Source organism: Cololabis saira, chromosome 4, assembly GCF_033807715.1.
Source record: "Cololabis saira isolate AMF1-May2022 chromosome 4, fColSai1.1, whole genome shotgun sequence".
NCBI classification, from domain to species: domain Eukaryota; kingdom Metazoa; phylum Chordata; class Actinopteri; order Beloniformes; family Belonidae; genus Cololabis; species Cololabis saira.
Window position 1 is genome coordinate 46,602,965 of NC_084590.1, and position 15,904 is coordinate 46,618,868.

General features: G+C 43.2%; 1 protein-coding gene across 2 annotated transcripts in view; it reads right to left on the bottom strand.

Annotated features, from left to right (window-relative positions):
- Positions 1 to 285: 285 nt before the first annotated feature.
- Positions 286 to 15,904, bottom strand: part of il15l (interleukin 15, like) — a 38,891-nt gene continuing 23,272 nt past the window's right edge. The window contains exons 2-4 of one of the 2 annotated variants that reach the window (XM_061720469.1): positions 15,412 to 15,459; positions 1,800 to 1,943; positions 286 to 1,031 (exon numbers count right to left, since the gene is read on the bottom strand). In XM_061720469.1, coding sequence (XP_061576453.1) covers positions 894 to 1,031; positions 1,800 to 1,943; positions 15,412 to 15,459 — 330 coding nt within the window. In that variant the 3' untranslated portion in view covers positions 286 to 893. Of the gene's footprint in view, positions 1,032 to 1,799; positions 1,947 to 15,411; positions 15,460 to 15,904 lie in introns of both variants that reach the window. The other variant, XM_061720468.1, reaches the window with a different exon arrangement.

Here is a 15,904-nt window from a genome sequence, read left to right on the forward strand (position 1 = left end):
GGCTGGCCACTGGAAAAAATCGGCGCGCCTTCTGAGTGGGAGACCCGGGGGCTGGGCTGGTAAAGTCCCGACCACTTCCTGTTTGTGGGCGGGGCTATAGACTGAAGCCACGCCCATAGTCAGAAAGTGGGCGGGGCTTTGCTGAGAGCAAAGTGGCAGGTTTTACAGAAGTTTCTGTTAATGGCGTCATACGTTTGAATAAAATAAAATAAAACAAAGCTCCAAACATCCCTGAGAAGGAATTTAAAAGTATTGATATTTTCAGACACAAAGCAGCTGCACAACTTTTAAGTATATATTTTATTTTATACAAAAGACATTTCCATTCCATGGTTTCCTCCCAGCTCCGGATAAATTCTGGATCGGTTCCTGATCGGTTCTGGAGTGGTTATGGATCAGTTCTGTAGCGATCTGGAGCGGTTCTGGAGACCTCAGAACCTCTGGAGATCTCTGGTTTTCCGTCTTGACGGGCAGACGTTGCCCCGTTGTTGGTCCCGTCACCTTCAGGTTCTCAGTCGTTTATTGGGGCTGAAAACCTTTCGAACTCGGTCAACGTCACAGTCGTATGCAGAGCCGATCCGTCCAATAGATTTGGCGGGAACCCTGCTCTGCCGGTCCGGTGCTCCGGTGCTCCAGCGCTCCGGCACTCTGGCGCTCCGATTGTGTAAGAGATGAAATATTTAAAAAGAAAACGGATGAACTAAAAACCGAAGGTCGAGTGAAGCCTGAGTGATAAAGCGCCACGTTGTTTTCTCATGTATCAGATAAAAGTTTGCTTTTATCGTTAAAAGAAGGACGTTCAGGGAGAAAGAAAAAGGGGAACTTGAGGATCCGGTGCTCTGCCGCTCCAGTGCTCCCCCGCTCCGGTGCTCCGGTGCTCCGGCGCTCTGGCGTCAGGCGCCGAGGCGTCTCCGTCGGACCGTTCGACAATGCTGGCGGTTCATCATTTCAAGGGACAGGAAAAGGTTTTCCAGGAACCGCGGTGCGTTTTCCTCCTGGAGGACCTCGCAGAGGCGACACTCGGACTCCTCCTGGGGACGAGACGTGAGGTGGACGTTAGCCGGAAACAAGAACAACCCAACGACTCGTCTGCTGGACTCTGGTACGGTGGCCAGCAAGGGCCAAACGCACTGCAACGGCCTAATGCGTCTCAGTTAAGGAAAACGATGAACGAACAGCTGACTGTAACGTTAAAATATAATAAAGAAACGTCCCCTAATGTACAGCGTTGTACAGTGATATAAAACACATTATATCACATTACTGTTCCCGCTGTATGTTTAAACCATGGATATAAACACTGTGGTTCAGTCAGCTGTTCGGTCTCTGTTACGCCGAGAGCGCCCCCTGCAGGTTCGGAGCACTTCCGGTTGTAGTGGCCGGTTTACATCGTTTTGTGATTTGCATCGTTTCTCTATTTGCAGCGCGTTTGATGTGGTGCATTTGTCTTTGTTTTTTGCAGCACGTTTTTTCATTTGCACCACGTTCCTCTTTTTGTACCTCGTTTTGAGTTTGTGAATTTGAATCGTTTCTGTACTTGAAGCCGTTTTCCTTAACTGAGACGCATTAGGCCGTTGCAGTGCGTTTGGCCCTTGTCGGCCACCGAACTTTGGAGACCCTCTGACGCTCTGTAACAAAAGTAATCTGTAACAGTTTGTACGGTGAATTAAACCAATTTTACAATTCTATGCCACAATGCCTGTTTCCAGGTCTTATTTCACACAATTGACAAGAATTACTTTTCTATACGGTCAAAACGTACAAAGACCGGGTCAAATACAGTATTACAGAAGGTTCACCTGGTTGAACATCTGGGCCAGTCTCTTCAGCTCGCTGTTGATATTCTTCCTCCGGGACTTCTCCGCCCGGCCCAGAATCTCCAGCTCCTGGGTCAGAACCTTCACCTCGGAGGCGAAGCAGGTCAGGGCAGCCTTGGGGCATTTCTGCTGGAGGGAGGCAGGAAGAGGAGAGGAAACGGAGTCATGCTGAGAATCCAAAAAAATTAAAGCTGCAATCAGCGATGAACGGGCCCTTGCACGTGCAATTTCCACCAATAAAGGTCAAGTACTCAAAAAGAAGTCCAATGACTCTTTATGTCAAACCATTCAAAAGTTATTGCAGAAAGTAGGAACTATCAAACATGGACCAATCAGATGAAGGGGGGGCGTGCTTTTTGGCGTCTATCGTCGCCAGGGTAACGCTTTTGACTGAGAAAAGTAATGCCCATCGTCGCAGGATGGAGACGCACATTTTGATGTACAACACACCTGGGTGCACGTTACGGTTCGGGCGAAGAAGCGGCCGAAGAAATGGCATAAATTGCACCAAAATTACACGATTAATTCAAAATGGCCGACTTCCTGTTGGGTTTGGGCCATGGCGCCAACAAGAGGCACAAAGTTTTCTAGGGGGCGCTGTTGAGCCGTTAAGCCACGTCCATTAATGCAAACCATTAAATATCAAATTTTTCGCCAGGCCTGGCTTGGTGCAAAATTTGGTGACTTTTGGGGCACGTTTAGGGGGGCAAAAACGGCCCTCATTTCGTCGGAAGAAAAATAAAAACGAGAAAAACAATTCCTCCAGATCAGGGTAATCTTGTAATTGTTGTTTTTGTTGTGTGACTTGTGTCTGCAATTGTAATTTCTTTTATGCTGCTGTCTTGGCCAGGCTTCCCTTGAAAAAGAGGTCATTGTGTCTCAACGGGAACGACCTGGTTAAATAAAGGCAAAAAAAAAAGCCACATGCAGCTCTTTAGCGCCGCCCTAGTGGCTCCTGGAGCTTTTCCAAAAATGTTTGACCTTTTTTTCTTTTTTCCTTCTTTTTTCTTTTTTCTCTTTTTTTCCTTTTTTTCTCTTTTTTCTTTTTTTTCTTCTTTTTTCCTTTTTTTTCTCTCTTTTTTCTTCCTTTTTCCTTTCCTTTTTAATCTCAACATTTTGACTTTTTTCTCGAAATTTTGACTATTTTCTCAACATTTCGACTTTTTTCTCGACATTTCAACTTTTTTCTCGAAGTGCATAATGAAAAAAAAAAATCTTCCTCCAGTTATAACTAATATAGAAACATGCAGCATGTGTTGTCTTCATTCTAAGGCTGATACGAGACTTTTCATTTTTTGCGGCTCCAGACATATTTTTTTTTTGTGTTTTTGGTCCAATATGGCTCTTTCAACATTTTGGGTTGCCGACCCCTGCTCCAGATACGATAGGGCCTTCGCGCTGTGCTCGGGCCCTAATAAAGACCTGCAATGGATTATGGAGATGAAGGTCAAACAGCAATATAATCTAGCTGGTACTTCTTTCTTCTTTTATCTGAGACTGAGATCCTCGATGAAAGTAGTCCCCTGGGACAGAAAGCTGGACTCACCGCCTTTTCCACTTGGTTATTGTCAAGGCCAAAAAATCCAGAGGCTCAGCTTCATCGTTCTATGATGGGTATGTATGCAAATTTCCCCTCTGTGGGACTATTAAAGGATTATTTTATCTTATCTTATCTTATGATATATCGTATATTGCAGGGGTTCTTAACCTTTCTGACCTTGGGGCCCAATTTTTTCAGTACAGAGTGGCCCGGGGCCCGTTAAATATTAACACTGTATAGCAGGGGTATTCAACTTTAAGAGGTCCATTTAGAGAAAATGTACTCAAGCGAAGGTCCAGAACATCATAATAAATATATATATATATATATATATATATATATATATATATATATATATATATATATATATATATATATATATATATATATATATATATATTCAAGTAGCCTCATAGTTGTATCAACATCTGCATCTGACTGTTATATTAAAAAAGTACATATTTGCCCATTAACATGTGTAACTTCAATTACACATATTTCTTTCTCTTAAAAATAAAAGATTTTATTTTATTTTTCAAATGCTATCTTATTTTATTTCTTTACCAGCAGTTTGAATTTCCCCTTTTCTTTGTTAATTGTCTCAACACATTTGTATAACAAATTAATATAAACACATCTTAACAAATGAACAGTTTTGCAGTTTTTCTTTCTTCCCCTTAATCTTATGCCCCCACTTTCTGTCGTTCAGTGAGAGAACTGAGCTCTAACTTCTCCTGTCAGAACTTTAAATCTGGGCTGGATGGTGTCAGGTTCTCATGCACATGAGAAGGTGCTCATTGTTGAGCCTGGAACGATATTTAGTTTTAATTATGTTCATTGTGGACAAAGCTGCTTCACAGCTGTATGTGGACCCAAACATGTTTTAAGATGGTCAGCTTATTTTCTGTGACTTCAGTTCAGACTTGAGTGGATATATTTGATGAAAAACTTTGTTTTGTTTCAGTGGCGTTTTACTTTCGCACTTTGAACGCCACGGTCTCTGAACGTATGAGACACTGGTTTTGTCCCAGTGGGAAGACTGAACCAGGATGAATCTGTCCATTCCGGGTTGAACTTTCCTTTCCACCTGTTACGTTTTATTTACATTAATAAGTTGTCAGGACTGCGCGTGTCAGGTTTCATCCGAGCCTGAGCGGGCAGAGCCCGCACCGCAGCTCTCTGGCCGCTGCAGCCGAGTCAATTTCCGATGCTTTTGCGAGCCCGAACAACAGTCCAGTCCAGCAGACACGTCAGCCCACGCATCTACCATCCTTCAGCAGTAACGACGGAGCCGCCCGAGCGGCACCGACCTCCCCGGCCGCGGGGACGCGTCAGGATAAATGATCACGCCGCGCTCGCTCGCTCGCTCTGGGCGCAGACCCAAGTAATCGATCCCTGATCCTGGCGGATCTAAACCTACTCTGTGCAAAATGAAGGATTTTCTCTATAAATACACACCATTTCTCTTACTATTACACGTACAGCTAGCTGAGGGTCTTCTTCTCCTCATTTGGTCGGGAGTTGCTATGCAGTCCCGCGGCCCTCGCGGCCCACAAGTACAAAACTGATTTTTTTTTCGCGGCCCACTAGATGGCGCTCGCGGCCCACACTTGGGCCGCGGCCCTATGGTTAAGAATCACTGGTATATTGTATAATAATAATAATAATAATTCATTTTATTTGGAGGCGCCTTTCACGTCACCCAAGGTCACCTTACAGAATAAAAAAAAAAGAAGAAATACAATTTAAAAATACAATAAAACATCCATAAAAGCAACAATACAAATAATATAACAGTAGACAAACAAACTGGTGGGAAGTAGTGCGTGATGTCCGGTTATAGTGAATGGGCAAGTTTGAACAGGTGGGTTTTGAGTTGTGTTTTGAATGTGGTGATGGAGTCTATTTGTTTTATGTGTGGGGGGAGGGCGTTCCAGAGTCTGGGTGCCGAGCAGCTGAAAGCTCGGGCACCCATGGTGCTAAGGTGTGAGGTGGGAGTGAAAAGAAGTCCAGCAGAGGTTGAGCGGAGGGTACGGGAGGGGGTGTATTCTTTCAGTAGGTCACAGAGGTAGGTGGGGGCTAGGTTGTGAAGGGCTTTGTGGGTGAGGAGGAGGTTTTTGTAAATGATACGGTATTGGACTGGGAGCCAGTGGAGTTGGATAAGAACGGGGGTGATGTGGTCAGATGACTTGGTGCGGGTGATGATCCGGGCGGCCGAGTTCTGTGTGAGTTGCAGTTTGTCGGTGAGTTTGGTTGGGAGGCCAGTGAGGAGGGCGTTGCAGTAATCGATACGGGATGTGATGAATGAGTGGACCAGGATTTCTGTGCTGGATTGGGACAGTGCTGGACGGAGTCTGGAGATGTTGCGGAGGTGAAAGAATGCAGTCCGGGTGATGTTGTGAATGTGAGGTGCAAATGAGAGTGTGCTGTCTAAAATGACGCCGAGGCTCTTGACGTGGGGGGAAAAGGGTACCGGGAAGCCGTCGATGATGATGGGAGGGGCGGGAGAGGGTTGTAACTTGGTGAGGGTGGATTTGGAGCCGATGAGAAGAGCCTCAGTTTTATTGCCGTTGAGTTTTAAGAAGTTATTGCTCATCCAGGTATTGATGTCGTGTAGGCAGGTGGTGAGGGAAGCGGGAGGAATGGCAGCAGTGGGTTTGGAGGAGATATATATCTGAGTGTCATCGGCGTAGGTGTGAAAATGGACCCTATGGTGACGGAGAATTGAACCTAGGGGTAGGAGGTAGATGGTGAAGAGAAGTGGACCCAATACTGACCCCTGGGGGACACCCATTGTGACACCCGTGCACCCAGATTTATGGTTCCGTAGTTGGACAAACTGTTGACGGTCAGTGAGGTATGATGAAAGCCAGGAGAGTGCAACACCAGTGATCCCAATGCCAGCCAGGCGGTCCAGGAGTATTGGGTGAGAAATGGTGTCGAAAGCTGCGCTGAGGTCCAGGAGGATGAGGATGGTGAGTAGGCCAGAGTCAGCTGCACGGAGGAGGTCGTTGGTGATTTTAACCAGGGCTGTTTCAGTGCTGTGATTGGGGCGGAAACCAGATTGGAAGGGTTCGTGGAGGTTATTTGAATTGAGGTGGGACTGTAATTGTGCTGCAACCACCCTTTCCAGAGTTTTGGAGATGAAGGGAAGGTTGGAGATGGGCCTGTAAAGGTTGAGGTCGGATGGGTCTGCACCGGGTTTTTTTAGGGTGGGTGTGATGGCAGCTAGTTTGAGGATTGGGGGAACGGTTCCAGTGGTGAGGGAAGAGTTAATTATTTCAGTAATCACGGGGGAAATGGATGGCAAACATGCTTTGACAAGCAGGGTGGGGAGGGGATCAAGCTGACAGGTGGTGGTTTTGGCTTTACGAATGAGTTCTGAGATGGTGTGTTCTGATACCAGAGTGAAATTGGTGAGAGGACTGGAGAGAGGTTGGTTGGTGGTAGTTATCCAAGGTGGGTCATTTGTGGGAGTGCGTGTTGAGGCCAGTTGATGGTGAATTATGTTTATTTTGGAGCTGAAGAAGTCCAGGAAGGCGGTGCACTGGTTGGTGGAGATGTCTGGAGGGAGGGTTTTTGGAGGCTGAAGTAAGTGGTTGACAGTTGAGAAAAGGACTCTATTGTTTCCTGTGGCAGAATTAATGAGGTTGGAGTAATATGATGATTTGGCAGTATTAAGTGCATTTTTGTAGTGGTGAAGGTGGTCGGAGTACATTTGGTTGTGTACAGTGAGTCCGGTCTTTTTGTAGAGTCGCTCCAGTCGACGGCCTGTGGTTTTGAGCTGGTGGAGGTCAGGGGTGAACCAGGGGGCGGAGTGGGTAAATGAAACTGAGCGGGTTTTCAGTGGAGCCAGGGCAGTGAGGGAGGAGGAGAGACAGTTGTTGTAGTGGTTTACCAGGTCAGCAGGGGAGGAGGATGAGGGGGGATTGGGGAAGGAGCTGATAAGGGTAGAGAGATCTGTGGGGTTGATGTGTTTGATGTTCCTGAAGGAGATGATCCGTTGTTCTTTGACTTTGTGCAGTTGGGTATGGATGTCATAAAGTATGGCTTTGTGGTCCGAGATGGGGAAGTCCATGATAGTGAGGTTGGCGGGAGTGATGTCCGTGCAGCAGATTAAGTCGAGAATGTGACCTTTGTTATGTGTTGGTAGGTTGACGTGTTGTGTGATACCAAGGCAGTTCAGGAGTTATGTGAAGTCGTTTGCCAGGGTGCAGGATGGGTCGTCAATATGAATGTTGAAATCGCCATGGAGGATAACAGTAGGGGACATTGTGCATACAGATGTTAACAGTGATGAGAATTCAGTAAGGAAAACAGCGGAGGGTTTTGGTGGTCTGTAGATGGTAATGATGATGATGGGTTTGGGTCCAGAGAGTTTTACAGCTAGGCATTCAAAAGAGGAGTGTTGGGGGACAGTGAGAGCAGTGACTTTTATGTTTTTACGGTAGATAAGAGCCAGCCCCCCCCCCCTCCCAGTGGCGCGGGGTTTACTAAAAAAGGAAAAGCCGGGTGGGGTGGTTGCATTTAACTGGGTGAAATCATGTATGATATATCTACTTCTCAAGTCAACATATAAAAACCTTAATTTTCAGTCACATTGAAAGACTGATCTAGCCTGTATGGAAGAGTATTAGGGCAATGCAGGAGAAAAAAATATTTGAGAGGGGAAGATTTTTTTTTTTATTGTGCACTTCGAGAAAAATGAAATGTTGAGAAGAAAGTCAAAATGTCGAGATTAATGTTGAAATACAATTTTGAGAAAAAAGTCGAAATGTCGAAATTAATGTTAACATACAATTTCAAGAATAAAGTCGAAATTTCGCCTTTTTTATTCACGAAATTACGAATTTTTTCTCAACATTTCGGCTTTTTTCTCGAAGTGCATAATGAAAAAAAAATCTTCCCCCTCTAAAATATTATTTTTATTTTTCTCCTTCCTGGCCTTAATACTCTTCCGTAAATCTGTGATGAATTACCCTGGAAACACATTTTCACCAACTTAAAACTTAAAAAAATCCTAATCACCAGTTTATTCATTTTAACTTTCTGCATAGAACTTATTTAACACCAAAAAAACAACATGCATTGAACAAAATCAAGTCACACCACAGGATCATCCTTCGTATGTTTTGGCAAAAAGTCAGTGTATATATATATATATATATATATATATATATATATATATATATATATATATATATATATATATATATATATATATATATATATATATATATATATATTCAACGTCCCTGGAAAGGCTCCTGATTAATGATGACTCTCAGTTAAATTTACATTACAAAGAAAAAAGTTGTGTACCCGGCAGGATTAGCAGCCACTAAAAAAATGCTTGCTCTTCGATGGAAACCACCACACGATCTACCAACATTTCACTGGTTTAATCAGTTTATGGACATTTTGCATGGAGAGAATTCCTGGTTTGGGACCCAGGACATTAAAAATATGGAAACATGCTATTGAAAAACTGAAAGAACTGAACACTGACTGAACATTTATCAAATTTTTTTGGTTTTCTTGTCTTGCTTGTTTTGTCCTGTTGTTGTGTTATTGTTGTCTTGTTGGGTCCGTGGTGGGTGGGGTGGGCGGTTGATTTAAAGGTTTTTGCTATACAATTGCGTGCATAATTGTTCGATTTAATTCTATGCATCAACAAAATAATAAAAAAACAGCTGATCACAAAAAAACAAGAACCCGCAGTGGGATGGAAGCCCTCCAGTGTGGTTTAGCTCCACTGGGATGCTTGTTGACTCGAGATGTTGCATCTTATTGGACCATTTAAGCATTTCTATCTGAAAAAAAAACAAAAAAGTAGTAAAGTAAAACATATACATCTGGTTTCTGCTGACAGAATAGTTTAATGAAGTGCAATGATGCCTAATTTGACTCGATCGTCATGGAAACGGATGGAGCGGCCACCACAAGAGGGTCTGAGATGGTTTCCAGATGAGATATGAAGCAAACAGGGCGCACTGGCGAGTGGGGATTACAACACAACTAGAAACTCTACTTGAACATTAATGTTTTTGTTATTTTTTATTACATATCACTACATATACTACATATACATATACATATACTACATATACATGTAGCATATTTTACATAAACATATTTTAAATTTTTCAAGTAACAAAATAACATAATTGAACAATTTTTCAGATTTTTTCAGTTATTATATAGAGATATTGACAGATATTGTCTGAAAAATGGTTCAAATATGTTATTTTGTTATTTGAAAAATTTAAAATTTGTTTTTTTTGATGAGAAAATATGTTTCTCTATTTTTCTTATTTTTGTGAGGGGGGATATATATTGTTTTTCGGCACTACCTTGTTCTCTATAGCTGATATAACATGAATTACTCCTATGTGGGATCAATAAAGTTCTTATTTTTGCCATCTCAGAAAATTAAATATATTATATTTGGTGCCTAACTGTTTCCCAAGTATATTCGTGCGTGTGTGAACGAATAAATGAGACGTAAAACGTACATTTCTTTGTAGAAAGGCGCTTTATGAAAATAAGTCCATTTACTTGTATTAGTTTACGGCGCAGTCTTGAACATCCAATATGGCGGCGACGTTGACGTATCGCAGCAGCTCGATGGGGCGGATACGGATACATGTCTATAAGCTATATTATATTCCGGGCCCGAATTTCCCGCGCTGTCCTGCGGATGTGACGTCACATGACGCTGCATGCGCGTTCTCCCCGTTCTCCCGTGCCGGCTTCACTGTTGGCTGCAGTACCCCCGACGACCATCATGGCGAAGGGTGGCGCTAGAGAGTCTCATTTCTTAAAGGAGCCTCATGCTCCTTTAATAAAAATAGCATGTAATATTCTTTTGTCTCTCCTTTGTTGCCATCCTTAAAAGTGGGGGATATAAATATGTTAGATAAAAAATGTGACAACAAAACAATCAGCTTGGTTTTTAAGCTGAAAAACTGGGGAGATTTTAACTCTCGCTATGTCCGCGATAATATAGAAATCCCCTTAAGAAAACGTTCCTTCTCTTTTTACGTATCGTTACCAATTACCCCTAAAGTCAAGGAAACCCACTTTAAAATAGCATCAGCTATTTATCCTGTTAATGATTTGTTACACAGAAGGTTTAAATTGGAAGTTGATCCTTGCATATTTTGTTCTTCTGGGGCCGAGACCATTAAACATCTTTTTTTCAATTGCTCTTTTACAAAGTCCTTTTGGTCTGACATTCATAATTGGTTATCTTTAAAAATTTATGAAATTCCTGTTTTTACTTACAATGATGTTATTTATTATATGGATAACTTGGATCCTAAATATTCAAACATTATCAACCTGGTGATTATTTTGGGTAAATATATTCACACCCTCCTTTACTACTTTAAATCTATGAAAAAGATGGGTAATATGAATAGGGTTGCCAAGAAACTGCAGTCATCCATAACTCAGTCCTTGCTCTTTTGATTTTATTGTACCTTGCTATCCTTGTGCTTTTTGTTTGTTTTTGTTTCTTGTGTGAATCTGTCATATCCGTCTGTCAGTTCACAGAAAAAGTGAATAAAGAAGAACATGGCACATTTTCGGGGGTTTCACTGAACAGCCTTTGTAATCCATAAACCCTTGGCAGCTCTTGTAATCCAGTTTCCAGATGCACAGTCATCGTCTTGCCGCGGCTTCCAAGGTTCAGACTAAACATTCGCCCCGTATCAGGAGGAACATGTGGAAAGTGATCTCACAGCTGTCGGCGGGAAGCGCGGCCCAGGATTCTCAAGAATTCAGGAAATGACAGTACCATGATGCTCGACGAGACATTCAACAAAACAAACCCGGTTTCCCAGAGGCCAGATGACAAATACATAATAGTTCAGAGGATATATCATGTAACGTAGTACTCTATTTCCAGAGTTTGTGGTTTTATAAAGTTAAGAAAACCTCTCAAAGTCAATGACTACGTTTACATGCTGTCAAAATTGGGGTTACGGTCAATATTCCGTTTACTGAAACATTGGGAATTATCTGTTTCCATGCGTGAGGAAACAGGGTTATACATGGTAATTGTAATCATTGGGGATATCTCCATCAAACCAGCGACGCACAGAGAACGTCATGACGCAATTCCTCTCATTTCCGATTCTTCTTCCTGTATCCAAATCCAAAACAACAATAACAGCAGCACGGCGGATAATTGGACCCACTGGTACCGTTTTGTTTCTCGGTCCTGTAGTCGCCTTTTTCAGCGTCTTCCAGCGGTGCTTGATCTGGTCTGGCGTTCGTACAAATCCTGCTTCGCGCAACTTTTCGCTCACCTTTTTGTAAATCTGGCTATCCCAGTACTTTCTACTGTCTTCAAATGCCAAAATGTTCATATCTTTTATTACATTTATGAAGTGATTGGACCTGGACTAAACTAGACTAAACTAGACCTGGATTAAACTAAAACTGGACTAAACTAAACCTGAACTAAACTGAGGAAAACGAGACAAGACGCAAAAAAAATGCTGGTCATGTGACGGTAACAATGATTGAATATATAATGCAATATCGTAGAGGAATAAAAACCAGACTAAAATGTAGATTACAAAATAAAAACTGCTAAAATGTGTCTTCATTTTTGTTGACCAAAAAGAAACGAAATGTTCTACCAAAGATCCTTAATGTCCATGTTTTTGTCCAACTTTTCGCTCACCTTTTTGTAAATCTCACTATCCCGGTACTTTCTACCGTCTACAAATGCCAAAATGTTCACATCTTTCATTACATTTATGAAGTGATTAGTCTCCTCCTGGTCTTGCGTTTCTCCGTGTTTATAAGAACTTCCTGGACTCAAAAGACCAGGATTCCTTGCGAAAAGAACATGAGCAGAAAACAAATTCATGTTCCTTTTGATGGGGATATCCCGTTAGCCGCCTAGGACGGATTCCTCTGGATGTGTCGGGGTTCGCCAGACTGATGTTAAGGAAAGGGGCCAAGCATACCATGGAGAAGGTCTATGTGGTCAAAAACCTGAGCACGCCTTTGCTTGGGTTGCCAGCCATTAAAGCCCTTGGCTTGCTCATCCGCGTCGACAGCATAGACATGGAGACCCTCAAGACAACTTACCCTAAGCTGTGCAGCGGGCTAGGCAAGGTGCAACAACCTTACACCATCAAGCTCAAGCCAGATGCTGTGCCGTATTCTGTAAAAACCCCCAGTAGGATTCCATTACCTCTGGTGGGCGAAATTAAAAAAGAGCTCCAGCGCATGGAAGATCTGGGGCGTTATCAGCCGGGTAGAGGAGCCGACAGACTGGTGGCCGGCATTGTGGTCGTGCCCAAAACGGACAGAAAAAAGGTGCGGCTGTGTGTGGATCTGACCGGCTTAAATGAGTATGTGTGCCGTGAAAAGTACATTCTGCCATCAGTGGAACAGAGCCTGGGAACGCTTACTGGAGCTCAAGTGTTCAGCAAATTGGATGCCACATGGGGTTCTGGCAGATTCCACTAACAGAGGAATCAGCCAAGTACACTACATTCATAACACCCTTTGGGCGGTTCCACTTTAACCGTCTTCCATTCGGCATAGCCTCTGCGCCTGAACATTTCCAGTGCAGACTGGCAGAAATCACAGAGGGGTTCGAAAGTGTGGTCTGCCACATCGATGATCTGTTGGTGTGGGGGCGGGATCAGGAAGAGCATGACGCTCGACTTCATGCCGTGTGTAAAGACTGGAAAAAGCAGGCATCACACTGAATGTGGACAAGTGTGAACTCTCCAAGAGCGAGGTAGTCTTCCTGAGCCACATCATCACAACTGCAGGCATCCGCCCCGACCCAAGAAAGACAGAGGCCATCACAGACATGACAGAGCCCACAAATGTGAGTGAGTTAAGGAGTTTTCTCGGTATGGTCAACCAGCTTGGGAAAGTTTATTCCCCAGTTAGCGGAAAAAGATAAACCGCTCCGTGATCTCCTCTCTAAGAAAAACTGCTGGGTCTGGGATGTGGACCAGGCAGCAGCGTTTGCAGCGCTAAAGAAAGCTCTATCCTCGCCTCCTGTGCTCGCCATGTACGACCCAGGCAGAGACACCAAAGTATCTGCTGATGCATCATCATATGGCTTGGGGGGCGTTCTTCTCCAGAGGTGGGAGGAAGAAAGGAAGCCCGTGGCTTATGCATCTCAGTCGCTCACTCTAACCGAGCAACGATACGCACATGTCCAGAGACAAGTTCCACTGTAAACGTTACAGTTACTAGTACTTGAATCGCTGCATTGAGTCAGCTTTAGTTTTAATTTTGAATTGAGAGTCCGCTTAAGTGCCTATTTGAGACTCAGCCTTATTTTATTTCTGAATTTTATTTATTTAACTGTATTTGCATTGCATTTTTGAATAATGCACCTGGCCTAATTGGTTTGCTGATGTGCTTGAGCTTTTTCTTTTGAATTTCCTTTATGAAACACTTCACCAATAAAAATATCGATTTCAAATCTTTTCTTCTTCGTGTATTCAATTGATTAGTCATGCACTGCAATTTTGCAATGTCCTAGAATTCAAATTCTTTATGTGGGGACCTTTAGCAGATATGAGATTAAAATGCGATTAAAGCAGCACAACGTAACTTTCAGCTTTTCTGAGTTTGGCGGCATCTTTTGGACAAAAGCGGTAGTGCTTTACCAGAAAGAACACTACGTTTCCCATGAGCACCAGCGCGTACTGCCCAGAAAACTCCTGTCCCGTCGCGTGCATTTGTTTTGAGAGAAGACGGGACGCTTTTCTGTTTCACCATGTGAACAGACGGAACGCAAAAAAAAAGATGTTAAACTGCTGGAAAGGAACTGGAATTTACCGGGATACCTTAAACAAGGAAGCCAGGGAGCGGTATATGGAGAAAATAATGATTATTAACGGTCTGGATCCATATGAAATCCCTACTAAAGAATGGAGCTCCTCGTCGGAGCTGCACTCTTTAGAAGGATTTACTGCCGCAGTTCTGCACAACCACCGTCTCCAGCTACCTTGTTTAGGAGTGTTTGGCAGCTGCTTTGGTAAATGTTTGACTCGCCATGTGTTTCAATAAATTAGTATAATAGTACAACATACAGTACATGTTTTGTATTACTCTTACTTTTCTTTTCTTTTTTTTTGACTGCTTTGAAGAGGCTCCGAGGCGTGAGCAATATTTTTTTTTCCTCGTGAGATTATTTTTTTCCCCTGCAGCTACAAATCAAATAGTTAATATTTTTTCCTCAACAAAATTAATTGCAGCGCAGAGAGCTGGCCAACAACTGCATTTAGCTGGAGAAGTGGGGAATAAAACCCGTTTGGATGATCCGACCCGGTCTGTGAGTGTTTGTTTGTGGTTTAATAAACCCGTGTTTTGATCCGACGCCCGTCTGTCTGCGTGTGTGTTTGTTTACTGAGGAACGTTATGTTTGGTCGGACTCGTCACATCCGCGATCCAACCGAGCCGACTACTCTTTTACTCTTTTAATTTGTTATCTCAGATAATTGGCCTCCGTGGTTCTGCCTCCAAGCAGGAAAGTGGTGAAAAGTTAAACCATTAGTGATCTTTTCCCCACGTCTGTTATGTGGAGCTGCTGCAGCCACAACGCAGCAACGGGTTACCAGCTTCTGCTGAGCTGCGCTCCAAGCCCCGCCCATTTTCGTCTCGACTACGAATCGGGAAGGAGGGGGAGGAGTCAAAGCTGTAAAAATTTGTAGTTTTTTAGTGTGGCAGGGTTCCTACCATGCTCCTCAAAGTTACATAGTGCCAGTGAAGGCGATACAGACCCCTCAGACCATGACAGAGGTTCATTAAACCTGTTGGAAGTTGATGTACCATCACAATGACTCTGGAAATATGATATTAAGGTGGAAAAGTTACGTAGTGTCGCTTTAAATAGATTAATTAATTATAAATCCTGTAATTAATTAGATTAATTCTTTTAATCGCCTGACAACACTAATTATTATTATTAGTAGTAGTACTTCCTTTGCACTTTTCTGACCATAACCCTCTGGACAGGGTCCTCACGGGTGTCACATGACCCAGAGACGTGAGGAAGCTCACCTTGTAGTCCTGGATGGTGGGTGTGTACAGTCTGCAGTCCGAATACATCTGTAAGAGAAACACAGAGTCAGCTCTGCCCCGTTACACCGGTTTATATCCTGTCAGGTGATAGGGTCCGGGACCGATTACACCCACATGTGAATTGGAAAATGGACCGCTTCCATCCCAGAGTGGCTCATTTTCAAATCCACTGAAGGTTACAGCCATTTGTACATAATTGTTTCCATCCCTGCAGCCAAAGTGCAGTTGCTCTGCACCAGATTGAAATATCTGAAAGATATTTCATAAGGTAGGGTTTGCACTAAGATGTCTGGTCGATCTCAAAATGTTTATCAACTGTAAACAATTGTCATTCCGTCTTGCTGGACGCCGGTCCAACGCTAGCACGTCTGGGGCTGCTTCTGCTCCAAAGGTTCAGCTTAGGGTCGTGGAAATATGTGAGATCTTTAATGCCACATTAATTAAAGTTAATGTGGTATTAGAATAATGACTC